The sequence below is a fragment of the Lampetra planeri genome, chromosome 18 (assembly GCF_965212315.1).
Source record: "Lampetra planeri chromosome 18, kcLamPlan1.2.h2, whole genome shotgun sequence".
Classification (NCBI taxonomy): Eukaryota; Metazoa; Chordata; class Hyperoartia; order Petromyzontiformes; family Petromyzontidae; genus Lampetra; species Lampetra planeri.
The window spans coordinates 1,269,392-1,285,480 of NC_136124.1; the positions used below are offsets into that span (position 1 = coordinate 1,269,392).

At 44.5% G+C, this 16,089-nt stretch overlaps 1 protein-coding gene across 4 annotated transcripts in view; it reads right to left on the reverse strand.

Annotated features, from left to right (window-relative positions):
* Window positions 1-4,063: 4,063 nt before the first annotated feature.
* LOC144723456 (1-phosphatidylinositol 4,5-bisphosphate phosphodiesterase beta-1-like) overlaps window positions 4,064-16,089 on the reverse strand; it is a 144,598-nt gene continuing 132,572 nt past the window's right edge. For all 4 annotated transcript variants that reach the window (XM_078602229.1, XM_078602228.1, XM_078602227.1 and 1 more), the window contains 6 exons: window positions 14,668-14,812; window positions 12,826-12,902; window positions 10,286-10,381; window positions 8,741-8,798; window positions 7,855-7,941; window positions 4,064-7,039 (listed from right to left, as the gene is read on the reverse strand). In XM_078602229.1, coding sequence (XP_078458355.1) covers window positions 6,836-7,039; window positions 7,855-7,941; window positions 8,741-8,798; window positions 10,286-10,381; window positions 12,826-12,902; window positions 14,668-14,812 — 667 coding nt within the window. In that variant the 3' untranslated portion in view covers window positions 4,064-6,835. The remainder of the gene's footprint in view (window positions 7,040-7,854; window positions 7,942-8,740; window positions 8,799-10,285; window positions 10,382-12,825; window positions 12,903-14,667; window positions 14,813-16,089) is intronic.

Genomic DNA, 16,089 nt, shown 5'->3' on the forward strand with positions numbered 1-16,089 from the left:
TTTAATCTATCTATTGCGCAGGGTATCTCCAGGTAAGCCAGTTTCCACCCAGAAGCCAAACATTCACACATGGACATTCGCCATAAATGTATTCATCATGAGAGTATTCAATGGATAGTAGGGGAGTATGATCAGATCAGGTGATATTGTAAACATTACCATTTTATTATTCCACAGTATTATCATTAATCTACTACTGTAGTCTATTATTGTAAGATTTAAATATTATGAGCCTAAAATGAAATCTATTCCGATCGATTCGATTGAATAACCAATTGTGATTAATTGTGGAATCATATATTGGATCCATTTTGTTCAGAATGATACTTTTGATTAAATCATGGCTACACAATACAATATGTATATAAAACATACACCCCTAATAAATGTGATATATAATAAAGATAAACAAATAACTACTGGGCAGCATGGTGGCACAACGGTAACACCTCTGCCTCGCAGAAAGGAAGGTCCTGATGTCGATTCCTGACTCGGGCGTCTCTCTGTGTCGTGTTTGTGTGTGTATGTTGAACTTCTTTCACACCGTACGTAACCAACCGTTGTAATCGTGGATGTCCTGTTCCGCATGGGTTTTTACCCATAGCTAAAAACACATACAATGCAATTGGCATTGGCCAAACATCAAGATGATGACAAATAACTTGAAAATTATATTATTTCGGTAAAGCCACGTAGATATATATTTATTTATTTCTATCCACGTGGCTTTACCGAAAGACCCAAAGAATATAAATTCCTGCAGTCACGAAAGCTTCAAGTCAACTTGAAAATTACTTAATTTTGAAGACACATAGGAACAACATCGCCCCCTATGGTGAAACTTGGTAGGGCCCTCCTGAAAAAGTAGAGTTGAGACTCAGTGAAACTTCCCTGGGTAAATGAGCATCATAAAAAAATCACAGTGAGGCTCTACAAAAATGGTGTCATACATTTGAAGGCAAATTAACTATTAAACTATTTTTTTATTTTACCAGGTAAGGCCCTCTGAGCTATATAGCTCTTCTTCAGAAGCAACCAAATACTCTAAACGTATGTTTCTAAATGTGGAGGGAAAACCGGAGGGCCCGTAGAAAAATCCACGTGACCACAGGTAGAAAATGCAAACTCCAAATGTACAGGCGTCAGGGTCGGGATTGAACCCACGATCTCCCGTATACCAGGTAAGATAGGTAACATCTCGCCACCGTGGTCCAAAAAATCCACAATCGTATTCTCTGAATGATAAGATGCTCTGGAAAGTAACACAACACCCACAACTTTTTTTTTTAAATACAGGGAAAAAAATGTATAAACATTCAGATAATGGTATCTCGGCAAATGTCATAAACGAACCAGCCCGTCTCCCTGAAATAGATATATCTACATTTAAATACGCAATTATGCTGTCGAACAATTTTTTTTTATTTGATTCCACGAGATCAGAACAATGTGACATACATGTTGCATAGATCTATAAAACCCGTTACGACAACGCAAAAGGTACAATATATTAAATAAAGCTTTCAAAATGAAAAGAACACCATTTACACCTTAAAATTCCCTACAAAGATATTTCTACACCTGTACGCCTGGACCACCCAAGTGGCTACAAATAGAAACACAACTCTCGCTTATATCTACAATATGCCCACAAAACCCCACACACGAGCACAGTGCACACGATTCGTACCCACAGGTAAAGCTTAAACACTGATGTAACAACGCAAGGATAGACTTGCACGCAATAGCCACCATATCTTCTACTGTCAAGATGCACACGCAACAATTGAGTTACTTCGATTGACAGCAACTTTGGCAATTTGACTTGCGAATGGGGTGGGAGGGGTTCAATCTCTGCATAAATCAAAAGAAAATATTATGCTATTTTATATGTTTTAATTTCCCAAGGAGTGATTTTTTTTTACACAGATTTTGAGAAAGAGAAAAAAAACCTAACACCTTAGTGCAAGCATTATAACTAAAATTCAGAATTCTGAATTTAACACAAATAGCCAAAAGTATAATTTGCTGTCTTTGGTGCCTCATGACACGCGTGCATGTGTTTAGCCACCCACGAGAGCCAAGCTACCGAGTAAAGCGCAGCATCGATATTTACCGTTGGCAAACAAATGGGACAAGCTTGCCACTAACGCATCGGTGGCCAAAGTTGTCCTGACTCAGTGGGCAGCGAGGCTTACAGTGTGTGATTGTTAACGTCAAGATCCAAGGCTTCCGGAGAAGAGTCGGCAGGTTTCAGCTAACAAATTCCCAAGTCAGGATTTCTCTGCTCGGGCTGCTGTGATCAGGATATTAAAAATCCTGAGACGTCAGGGTGTGGAAATAAATGTCAACACCTCTGCTAGAAGGAGGTTTTCAAGTGCAGAGAAGGTCCGATTATTCTCTTCATGAAGATAAATTCTGTAACAGAGGTGGATTTCATGACGCGTGATCAACCCCCGAATATCAATAACTCAATGAAGTTGGCCAAATTTGGTACATATCAAACGTTTGAACATTTGGCATCATCGGAACCAATTGTGCACAACCACTGTTCAAGTATTATTTATTTATTCCAATGGGTTTATCGGAAAATGCGCCTCCAAAAAAGTGTAATCTTCAACGGTGACCCTGATACAGCGACAGAAGTTTCACATTCATACGGTGGTTACCCAATTTCGCCGTAGGACGACTGCAGACTTCCCAGAGTGTTACTCATTTTATTGACCACGAACAGATGACGAGGGTGAGTCAACCCCTGACTCTGAGATGTGAACTCATGCACTTCCAATAGTGTGTCCAGTGCTCCGTTGATAGTGCTATTGCTCAACATGACATTCTGCACATGCCCGCGGCAGTTTGTCAAGCCGGAGTTGAGGCAGCGTGGGAAAGAAGGTCCCGACTCACACACACACGCACATTACACCACAAGAGCAACCCAGCCACCACCAGGCAGGAAACACCCCACGTTTAAGACACATTTATATGCCCTGTTTATAAGCAGGAAACGTGAAACCTCTGGCTCGTGAGCCAAGTCGACATTATATGATCACCATAAGTACGTACATCTACAGTAAGACACCGTATGTTTCATTTGAGCTTGCGCTCCACATTAGCTTGAGGACGTTTCTTCAAGAAAGTGACAAACACGGTAGAGTGTTTTATTTCCCCAGCCTGTTGAGGATCTCTCCTCTTGAGCTTTCACCGCGCACTACTGCGGGCATCGTCAGGGGTGCAGGGATCTCCACCGGCTCAAGATGCCCACAGTAGAGGTGGCGCAAGCTCGGGAGAATGGTCGCTCGACACGCAGCGAGACCTGGCGAACCGCAGGCGGATTTCGAGCAGCTGTGGCATTTTAATTTGTTAGACTGCCCATACGGTCGGTATCGACTCTCTTGTGGATCTACTGATAAATCCGCGACACGCAAAATTATTGTTTCATTTGGGGATAGGGCAAGACTCCACGCGGCACCTCGACGTGCCTATCACATTGTGCATTGCCACGATCGGGGTGCCACCATTGCCTCAGCTGTTGATGCAACCACATCTTGCGCAATACTTTGAACGTTACTATCAGCACCGTAACTTTGTTTTTTTTATATGGCCCGATGGAGGCAATTTGTTAAAGCAATGCTTTTTGTAGGACAGGGTAAATAAATTTTGCTTTAAAAAAAGAAAACAGCTCATTGTGAATATCAGACAAGCGTTTGACCTTAACGGGGACAGTAATTTCATAACAGATCATCGTCACATCACCTTGAGCATGCATGGGTTTTAATATTCCCCCTTCTACCACTCCCACCATCCCCTAAGTTTATTATGTAACCACGGAAACCATGATTGAACGTTCTGTGCCCAGATTCCTTCGCTGTAGTTAAAAACGTAGCTACGACTAAAACGGCAATGGTTGTGCTGTGTATTGCGAGGCCTTCATGTGAACTCCACTCGTCTGATATGCACAATGTGTTTGTGGCTGATTTTAAAAGAAACATGACTGATTATTTCAACAAATCTTGGCAGTATTTTTGCAACAACAATTGTAAAAAAAAGGCTATGACAACTTAAAAACCAAAAATTGCAACGCTGATTTAATATAAACAGAAAACCCAACTAATAATGATTACAATCTGTTCACAATGTGCAATGCAAAATGATATAATGGGTAAAAAGGTTTCTTTGGAATATTTCTATTGTAATTGAGATGCATTTGCTCTCAATGTAAGACAATGCCATTTTTTAAGACCACTTCAGTACCATGTTAAATGACGTGCTAAACCCTGACCAGCATTAATCTCTTCACAATTCTGAAATCAAGGGGGAAAGAGTTATTTCTCTTTGATTATGTACCTCTGTAAATGTATATTTATATCAAATATAACAGGTCAAATTGCCTCTGAGTATCATAAACAAAATCATTAAAACATTAAACGGCATATTTCCCTATCTGAACTCTTAAAGATGATCGTAAACATGTTTTAGTTCAACTACCTAATCCTTTTTTATTGTAAATGCCTTAAATTGTGTAATATAGACAAACTGCAATAATGTGTTGAACATGTAAAGGGTTTGCCAGACGGGCACCCTGTGTCCTTGGAGAAGTTCGTGAAGGGTTTGAGGCCGCGACACACGGACGGCTTGTTCAGCTAGCGGCCAATCCCTTCACTCTTCACTAGTTTCACGCGCGATGCCACAGAATTAAAACACAACTGCGGCGCCAAAGCTTTACAGGTGACTAAAGGCAAGGAGGAGTTCTGCAATTCGTTGCTCGTGGAAGAGGGGGGGGGGGGGGTCTCCACCACAGGAATCTTCAAAGTGCCCTTCCGGACGGGACTTTGGCCTACTCTTCCACGCTGGCGTCTTGGAAGACGAGGAAGTTGCCAAACCCTTCCCCGGCGCACGCGACCTGTCAGTCGACTAAATGTGTTGAATCTACTCTATGAGACCTCCTTTACCAGTGGCAAAATATAGTAATAGGTTTTTAGGTGTCAGTTTTTGTACCAGTTGAAAGGGTAAAAACCTATTACTATGTGTTGAATCTATTTCTAAGTCTGTGGTGGGCAGACTAAGAAACGTGCCCATTACATTAGTTGTCGCACAGGGAGAGCAGACAGGCAACCTCTGGATTCCGAGTCTCGCTGGCGAATCATTACACCGTGGCGGAGTCTTACAAGGTGACCGAAGGACCCCAAAACCCCCAGGACTCTAATGATGAATATGAACATAGAGGTGAACGTTGATAATTTAAATAATAGCAGTTAACAGAACTGTCTGGCAGGTTAACAACATGTGTCAGTGCATGTGCGCCTGGTGGGCAGAAAGAGAACACTGCCGTCTATGGCTGAAGGGGAAGTGTGGGAGGCACACGTTCCAATGTGGAGCGTTAGATCAATTATACGGTGATTTGCCATTGCGTGGCACTGGGGCAATACATTTAGCGGGTATTAAAGAAGCAGTTGTTTAAACTTGACCATGATTGACCGCATCTCACAGTAGGCGCCTCGTGACTGCGGACGGATCAAATAAAACTGTGGGGGAAGCTGTGACTGCTGCTAGAACAGATGGCTCCCAGCAGCACATTGGGTAAGAGATGGTGGGCTTAGCAGACGGGTTCGGGAAGAAATAACCATGGGTGACATCGAGAGAAGCAAAGTGAGTAATCGCCATTTGATGTAGGCAGCCGTGATAGGAAGATAAGGCTGCGATGGAAAGCAGTATAACCGGGCACTTGAATTGACTGAACGAGTTAAATAATGTGCCTTTTCCCTGTTCCGTAAATTACATTCCTATGAAAGAAAAAAGCAATCCTCATCTGAGTAAATAAAGGATAATGCCTGCACATGTCATGATGTACTGCCTATTTGCTGAGTAAAGTGTAAGCCACAGCAAGTGTTGATACCGGTTGTATATCAAGGTGCAGCACTTTTAGTACCATCCTGTCCTGTCTCACCCTTTAGACATGAGTGAATTTCCCCAAGAGAGTGAGATCACGTAATCCACTCCTTCACACAGTCCCACACGCACACAAGCTGATAAGCATTTACCACATTAATTTTTTCACCTCTGGATAATGGACATGTTCCAGTCCTCTAAATACATGCCCACAAAAATCATTCTTTTGACCCGTTCCCATCCCTATTTAGGCCAGCAATAACCTCAGGAGGATGTCAGTACCAGGGAGACAAAAAAACCCCCAAAATTTGAAAAAATAAGTCGGCAATTATCGAGTATGCACAATGACGAACGGTGTTATTCCAAACGTTTAACGCCACTCATTTAGTGCGCTCACCTAGGACGCGGACCTAGCATCGCACAACAACACAGATAACGTGCAGCTGACCCATTGCGTCAAACACCAGCAGGAAAAGCCCAACAACGCACACAGACCTGTCACGGTGACTCGGCGCTGCGCGACACGAGTGTTTCACCAGCGCTCGTCCAATTTTAGCCAAAACATTTCCACAAGCGCGATCACGCACGGCTTCCTGGCTGAGACCAGACGTTAAAAGACTCGAGCAAAACGAGCTACTTGCAGTACCAACAATATTTATAATCTTCTTTTGAAAAAATAAATCAAGAAAAGTTAATTTCCCCACTCAAAAGACATTGGCAACAAACTCCAAATTAAAACATTTTCCTCATTCCTAAGGACACTGTGCCTAATAAGTAGTAATTTGTACATAAATAGCGGTTATTTCCTCAAGTCCTGTTGAGTACGTAACTAGACCAGCGATCGCTTTTTTCTTTTTCTTTGGGCGAACATTCGGTGCCACGTTGGCGAACGGGGCACGCGTCGAGAGCCACCCAGGGGGCGGTCCGCCAAGATCCGCCGCAGGCCAACTCAGAGCTGCGTGACCACCGAGTCGTCGTCGCAGTCGACCGACACCGAGAAGCCAAACTCGAGGGAGCTGCGTGAGTTTGTGCGGAAGAAGTACTCCGGCTCCTGGGGGAGCTGCCCCTTCATGCCACCCTCCACGTAGTCCTTGATCTCCGTCGGCAGCCGCTTCAACTTCTCGTCATACTTTATCTGCAAGGACTTGAGTTGCTGGGGAAATGAAGCAAAGGGAGGTGGACATCATGGGGAGGTTGTTATTCATGTTATCTATAACAATATTGTTCCTTATTTAGCCAGGAAAGCCTTGCTCTGAGTCTCGAAACTCATTTTCAAAAGGGCCTTTGGCTTTGGGATGTTTCGCCAATCTCCTTAACGACTGTCAATGTGGGAGGAAATGAGAGTATCTGGAAGAAGAAAAACCTCTCATACACGAGGGGGGAAACCGCTCAGAAATCAGGATGGGATAAGTTATCAATCCTCTTACTGTCTAACCACTAACTGGGCATCTCCTAGTTCAACAGGACATGGCTGAGATCTGCATGATACATCAACCATGCCGGCAAAGTGCTGCATCGCGTTAAGAAATGATACTCAACTATCACGCCTGGCTACATAACACTTAGAGATGGCATTCTGCTTGAAATTGTGACCCTGCAAAATATGTTGACGAGGAGTTGTACGCATGTTGATGCCTGTGTATTTGGAGATGTCATCTCCAAATACACAGGCATCAGGATCAGGATCGAACCCACGACCTCCTGCATACCAAGCGAGTTAGTTAACATCTCGCCGCTCAAGGCAACACAGCACCAGCGAGCAATCAAAAGTACATCTCGAAATGCAAAAGTAAAAAATGCGCTTCTTGTCATTCGCTCAATGAGAAGGTGAGTGACAACACAAGCCGTTCGTTTAATGATAAATTGAAGGAAATAAATAAGAGAAGTGTATTTTAAAGGCTTCACGAGCAATGCAAGAGACATTCAATGGAAAGAGCAGAATCACGAGGAACGTGAGAGGCCAAATACCATCTGCTCCTCGTCCTTTATCTGCTTCAGGAGTTGTTCGTACGTTTTTGCAATCCTTTCCTTTCGCTTTTCTTGAGAATCCTGCAACTAAAGGCATGAACACAGTCACAGCGATTAATGCTCAAGAACCCAAACACTTAAGCTTCAAAAAGTGTAAGAAAATATATGGAACTCTCCATCACTTCACGACACGAGGGATAATGACAATTACTGGAGCATTCCATTTAATTTTCCAGGAAAGGTTTCAGGCAATACAAAAAAATATATATTTTGGTCCAACGCGGACATAGCGGGCGTGCAATTAAAGTTGCTCCGTCTGGCTACATTGGGGACCAAGAAGTGGACTTCTCATCTGCTGTGATAAAATCATGATAATTTACAGCCCTTTGTCAAGCCGCTGTCGAATGAAGGCCCTCTCTCCACATTGTGTCGGTCATGGGAGTTGTTGTTGTGTCGAACTTAAAATCACTGTCAGTGCAGGGTAGTGGATGGGGACCACTTAGGAATGTATTAGCCACTGAATGTTAGTCGTGACAAGTAATGAAACTCAGGTTCGCCAGCTTCCTAAGCACAGAGCGCTAATCACTGCGCCACCACTCTCCCCACCGCGCAATTATGATCTTCTTTCGTTCCCTTCCGTGTGTTTTTTATTCGACGGGGCCCTATGATATAGTTCAACTTGTGTCTGTCTTCTGTCATTATAATTCTGAAGTTAAATAAAAAGGTCTGTTTTTGTTTGCATTTCTATTTACAATCCAGGTCAGCCACCACTGCAATAGGAAACATATTTCACCAGAAGCATGGGACATCTGCTGGTATGTGAGTTTGGAGCCTCCAAGCGTTCACTAACACAAAACCTTTACATGCAATGGAAATGCTCACTTACTGTTTTAACCTTGACAACTGTGTCCTGTATGTGCATGGTGTTGATCTGGTTCTTTTGCCTGTAAAGAAAGGACATTATTGTGCAAACCTGGGAATATGAACAGCACCAGGAATTTGCCACTGTCCAGCGATCGGTGTTAACTCACGAAGAGTCAGTCAATGCAATTATACATTCCAAGTGTGTAATGTGGACTCCACCGTAATAAACATACACACGCACTTGTAACTTTTGATGGTGAGAAATTAAAATAAAAGTTTTTTAACTTTGTGTAAAGAGTATATTTTGAAGTATTTTATTCGAGTACCTGTTCTAAAGCCTATTGCCATTCTCCATTTACAGAGTTTAATTAATGTGTACATGTGCAGAAAATATATCTGTGAATCACATTTGTTAATAGCACTGATCTAAAAAGAAAACAAGCATATCAAAATAATATTTATAAAAAATTAACAAATAATTTGGTAATGCTGCATCGGCAATTAACAAAAAAACCCCACACATTTGTCAATAGCAATGTCTTAAAACCACAAACAAAACTTAACTATTTAAATTTTACCAGGTAAGACCCACTGAGCTCTTTTTCAGAAGCGACCTGACCACAGATGATGGCTCAAGGAAATGGCTTATCACGTCGAGGTCCCAAACAAAATTCCACACGACCACAGGGAGAACACGCAAACTCCAAATATACAAGCGTCACGGTCGGGATCGAACACACGACCTCCTGTATACCAGACGAGGTAGTTAACATCTCGCCACCGTGGCGTCCCAAATGAAACATATATAACAGGTGATATTTCAGGTAATGGCTCTTCTGATTTATATGCTATGAGGAAGTGCCACTGCCCTAAACATCGCTTGTTATATATATATACTTTTTCCCCATTATGGCCACAATGTTATTTGACGGACCTGCTGAGTATATATTTTTTTATCAAAAAAGTTTATCGTCAATTGTGCATCAATTTCGTGATGAAAGCAGTCCACTTGTACACTCGCCGCTGCCATACCAATATAGAATTTCTTCTAAAGGATCAGGATAAACAATATGATGAGCACCCACAGAAGCTCATTTGAGTATGGAGACACTTCAAACTAAATTCACATCTTGGCAATTTTGTTGAACTACATCGCCTGGCTTATGCCATTTGCACGCCCGTGCTAACGTACACCTTCGCCACACAGGGAGAGCTGCCATTGGGGGTCCCCTTGACCAGACTGCAGCAGGGCAATTGGAATGATTGATTATGAGATGTGATCTCAGGGGCTTTAAATTGCTTAGGCAATTAAGCATCTGATAATTGCCAATCCTTTGCCTTATGCATTTTTTTTTGTTAGCAAACATCACAAGAAGCATTCACCAACGCAGGAATAGTCCCCGCAGGGCCGTGAGACTTGTCCAACCTGCCTGGCAATGCGTGCTGCCCTCTACCGTGCGTGTTCTAAACCTGCACGGGAGAGGTGCCAGCCCAGCGAGCCGTGGCGAGGGGGGGGGGCTCCTTGCCGTCGAGGCGCCCCACAGTCGTCACATGCCCCCGAGTCTACCTCTCCAGCTCCTTCTTGTCCTTCACGTCCTTGGAGGCGTTCTCCAGCTGCTCCTGCCGAACCGTGTCCATCTGCTTCCTCGTGTCCTTCTCCTCCCTGCGACGCAGAGGGCACGGGCGACAACATCAATGACGATGACGGAAAAAAAAACGACGATCTGCCGCGACTTGACCACGCGCGCCAGTGAGTGGTGTGGAGTTGTAAGCGATGAATTTCTGGCCAAGTGTGCCACTTTAGGTGGTCGGTAGACGGTAGGTAAAGGTACGGCGCTGCAATTGCCTGCAAACGCCACTGCTGGTGGAAGGGCCGCCACTAGAAGGAGCTCAGTCAAGAGACACCCTCCAGAGGGTGTAGAGGCCGACTCTTCCAGGCTGGCCAATTATTTTGGAAGACGGTAATAATAACGCTTACGTTGAATAATGTTGATGATCGTCTAATGAATGACAATTACGAATATATGTTGTACAAGGAGGTTGGGGAGGTGGGGGGGCCATGATGACAACATTTCAGCGCAAACACTGATTAACATTCCTGTACGGTGATAAACCACGCTTTGCTTTCATTGGCGTAAGACGAGCTGAGCGACTGCATCTGGCAAGAGCATGGGGCTTGCTCTCTACACTGACGTCATCCTGACGGGAGGTGACAAGGAGCACGTGCATGCCACAGCAGTGACCCGCAGGGTGGTGGGTTGCGGGGGAGGGAGCGAGGGGGGGGCAGCGTGGGTGGGTGGGTGGGGGATTGAATTGCTCCTTACGTAGAAAAATGAGTCGCTTCAAGTTTTTCATCGCAGCCACGTCAGGTAAGTAGCCACGGAGTTTAATGTGAAATGTGCGGAGGGCGATCCATCATTAGAATAACCTGCGTTGGCCACACCTGGCGCGGGTTCTCTAGAAAACCCGAACCGGGTCATTTTTCAAAATAAAGTGGAGTTTAATGAATCCCCCGATAGACATTTCGGAGCTCCGCGCCCTCTCAATAAATCCCCACGGGACGCGTTTAAAAGAAGGAATGCCAAATAGATGGAATTTTGCAGGAATAAGCACAAAATGGAAAAGGAGGCTCCTGAATGCTACATTTTTTGCAGCTGAAGCAGGAAAATTAATTTCTGATCCTGTAAAAAAACATTACTTAATGCAGTAAATCCCAGACTTCGGTGTACACAATACAAGAGAATGCACTTTCTCTGATATCTGAAATGAAAACATTTCATCTTAAAGCTTTGCTATTCTTCACGCAAGCAGTATTAAGAAATCCTCAACTCTTTCTATTTATATATTTAGGGGATATACGTTTGCTCTCCGATGTGTTTTCGGGTCTTGTTCGGCATAATGCCCAACGTTTTGCCCCACGTGCCGCTGGGAGCTTCTTCAGTTCGATATGAATGAGCTCCAGAGCGGGCGTCGCAAAACGTCGGACATCACGCCAAACAACGAGCAGCACAACCAAAAATACCAGAGCGCTTCACAGCACAACCACGACAACCTACACAGCATGAACGGTCAACTATTTATTAGTTTTATCATGCATCTGTAAGCAGAAGAAAATTAAAATGTCTATGCACTCCCCGTGAAAAAGAGGTACAATGTTATATTGTTGTCCTGCCCTGCCGATTGTTCCGTTACGTTTCATTTCATGGCTGAACGGAAGACTTTCACTGGCTTGTGTGGTAATGTTTCTTCTGCCTGGTTGCGTTTCTCTTTCCGACAGATAGAACGCTATCACTTGCCTCTTTGCTAGTGCTTTAACGGATTGCATTTCATCTGCTGGGTCTCTCGCTGGCTGCGATTTGAGAAGGTAACTAACCGATGATCTCACTTGACAATGGCTCGTCTGTAAATGTGCACACTGCAACCCTAATCGTCACACAGGCCAGGACAGGGCATAGGTTACTGCCCGCTTGATCACTTCATTCTTTGCAGATGTGCGGTAGGTTACAAAAGGGATACCATCTCGAGATTACTCTTCTGGTTCTTGCGAAAGGAACTGTGAACACTCTGTGCGCATGAATCATCAACACCGTCATGATCGATTCACTGACAGATGAAGGCCTCTCCAAGCTGCCCCCATCTCTTGTGGCCCTGCAATGCAACAAGCCATCTTGCACGTCCACACGGGCTGGATTCAAAGCTCCATCTCCAAGGAGGACGGCCTCTAGGGTGTGCTTCCCTCCTCCGTGTCATTCCCCAAGCCCCCTTCCTTTTCTTAACAGTCGAACTCATGCCTCTGCAGCTGCATATGTTCTCTCATCCATAAGTTTATATTTCTGCCTCGCAGTGCGACTGCAAGCATGCACCTATTGGTGCAAAGAGAAGTGCATACCGTGTGCACGTACTGACCTTAAAATTGTATTCAATAATAACAAAATAAATAGCTGCGGCAACGTGCACCGGTTAATTCTCGGAAGATGCATTGGTGAAAGAGATGTAATCTATCGTTGTGCAACATGTGGTTGTGCACAGCGAGGGACATTATTGAGACAAGTGTGCTATGGTGGCACTCGGGTTACGCAGCGCGAACGATTCTCCGGCCGTGCTCACTTCTCGCACACGTCCTTCAGCTTCTTCTGTAGGCTCGCGTAGCTCTCCTGAGCCAGCTCCAGCAGCTTCTCATACATCTACAGAGAGAGGGGGAAAAATGAGGTTAGCAAAAAAAAATGAACAAAAACACGCACCGGATATAAATTTAAATTGTGGGCAACAGCAAAATGCGTCCTCAGCATTTCATGGAGCAGGTTAAACAAAGCAGCTGATACTGGGTTGGCAGTGCGGATAACAAATCTAAAATTACATCTTTAATATGCTGCCATAAATCTGTAGGAAAGGAGGCCGGGTTGGCAGTGGTGCACACATACATTACAGCACAACATTCAACACATTCATCCACAACACTGGCCTAAAGAGGAAATATATATATATAATCGGAGATGTGTTTCAATCGTAGAGAGGCAGTGTTCCCGTCTTCATGAAACAAGTTGGTGTTGTAGCCCTTGATGTCTCTAAGTATCCTGCTTTAGCAATTCCCTTTCCAGGTGTTTACGTGGGTTCCACAGAGGTTAAATTTCGCTTTGTAAAATACGTGACAGTGAATGTAAGGCCCATACCAATTCCACCAAGTTATTTGGAATTCACAGAGACAGTCATGTAATTCCTTAGCTATACTGAACATAATGATGAGGGTGCCCTATGCCAACTACCATTAATATTGCCAAAACATCAACAGGCAATGCACACGTCTCCTTCGTAAATGGAAAAATCAATGACAAGCCGTGGCAGTGCGATTGTGGCCCTGCAACCCAAACATCGACCACACGCAGTAAGCCATTGCCGTCCGAGCTGCTTCAACGGAGGACGAGGAACAGCAAAACCGCACGGAACTCTCTCCCGAAGCCCTCTCATGGCCAGCAGACCTCGACATTGGCATTTAGCGCCCAAACGTATCGACGTATGCGAGAATGGAATTGAATGTTGCTTATTGTGGTTTTACTTTTGTGTTGTTTACGTCATACCAAAAAACCTTGTTCATCGCTTGCAAGTGCATTGCATACATTGTCATTAACGGATTCATAAACGCGCAATTTGATGTGTGCATCATCGTGAGTGTCGGCAGGGATAATTTTTTCCCTGAATATGTTATCAGTCGCTGGTAGACTGCAACAGGCACATGACCGGCAGGCAAAACTATAACAAGAGGTTTACTGGGTGTGCCGTGGTGGGTCTTGACATATTTTGCTGGTGGCCAAGCCAGATAAACAAAACCAGGCTGCAATTAAGCCGTGAGCGTGAGAATCAAACTTGCATCCATTCCCCGATGCATTCACATCACATGCCTACTTAATGTGTTTCAAGTTTCACCTTTAAATTGTATTTAACCGGGTGAGAACTCAGGAGACCAGGATGAGTGTCATTTGCAAGAGAGACCCTGGGTCACCAAAATTACTGAAAATTAACCAATAAAACAAGGCACAGCTAATGAAGAGAATAGGAATTGGAGCAAACGCAACTCAGTCACACATGAGAAATAGAAAAATATTCCAAAAACATAAATCAATGTGAAACAATAAGTTCCTTGCAGCATACGTTGGCTCATCAGATTATTTCTAAACTGATCATAGTGTGATTACATTAAAGTTACACAAACATTAAACAGATACAGAGTGTGCTATTTTGCTAACATGTCAACAAACAAGTATATAGCCCCTCCGATTGGTACAGTTGGCTACGTACAGCGCGAAAAAGGTTCCACGTACACGCATATACATCGAATGCGATTGCAAGTGACGTCATCAGGCGCAACGTGGAGATGTCCATCGGCTGCTGAATGCAGAGCCTCTGTCATCCTGTGCCACCGCGCTCACTCCTCGACCTGCTGCCCGTGCCCACCTGTGCGTTGTGTTGCCCCCGCTTGCGCAGCTCCTGGGCGTAGTGCTCCTGCCTCAGCAGCACCAGATCCTCCTGCTGCTTTTTGCGCATTTCGGTCAAGGAGCGGCTCAATTCCGAGTCCACGAATGGCTCCTTGCAATCCACACTGCAGCGCGCACACGCACGCACACAATACGAGGTGCAGGCGCAGCCCTGCAATTGCTTGCTCGCACGCCTGTTGGTGAAAAGGCCTCCACTACTACAGGTAGCCCACGAGAGAGCCCCCCGAGAGGGTTTTACCCTGACGCATGCTGGCCACACGTCGTGGAAGTGGTGGGATTACCCCCACGCTTTGGCCCACTCTTTGCAACCTGCCGATTGACTAACTGTGGTGCGTCCATTGACACTTGCCTGGTGGAGCGGAAGTGGGAGGGGTTAAATAAACAATTTGACCATCGTTTCAACAGGTGGAAAAAAGTAAAAAAATTTGTGAGTTAATATTTCAAGACGTAATGCAAAACTAATTGGCATTTCATACTTTGGTATGTTATTTAAAATATTACTTCATGACTCGTTTAACAGAATTAACATTTCTCTTCAGAAGGGTGTGGGGAAATGTGCCCATAGTGTGTGCATAAAATCATCACTTGAAGGGATTTTCCTTCAGGAAAACCCTTTTTTAGATTTCTTCAATTATGCATCTGAAGCTCTGAATGATGAACCAAAAGTGCAAACCATTATCATAATAAAGTCACTGCCCATCATCGTCACTTTCATAAATAGGTCACCATAATTACCATCGGCACGACCGTTTCATCCGGGGGCGTATTTGTACCCTCGGCTTTAGTTGGCAACACAAGAACAGCATCAAGATGCCTCGCCCGCTTACTAGGAAGGAACCAAAGAGGGCAATTAATCCAAATTTCCGCAAATTGGACAACGAGCACTTAATGATCCAACCGGAGCAGTCTGTGACCATCACTGCAAGCGGTAATTGTCAACGCCGCTGGAAAGCGGCGATGTCGTTTGTGTGAAAAGCGGCAACAGATTTCCTTCATCATTCCGAAGCCCCTGCAGGGCGCCCATTGTGTTTTGTTGACATACCACTTTTATTATTAGCACAGCGTGACGTGCTACTCCAATAAACCTCCGAGGGGGTCCTTGCGGCAGGGGGGGCACTAATAATGGCAATAACTCCTCCAGCAGATTTTTCTTGGCTTGTGTGTTTTGAACACAATTGGCAGCTGCATTAACCCGCGAATGGACAGATTTGCCCGGCAGCTCTGTGCTACCATCTGGTGGGAAATTCTGCAATGAGCGCACTGCGCTCCGGAAGACGCACGGCCGTGCGAGTGAGGTCCATTGGTGGTGCCATGACCACTGGGGGGTCCTGACACGGAAGTCATTTTTTGTGTGGCCCCCCTATCCTTTCAATTTGTGATG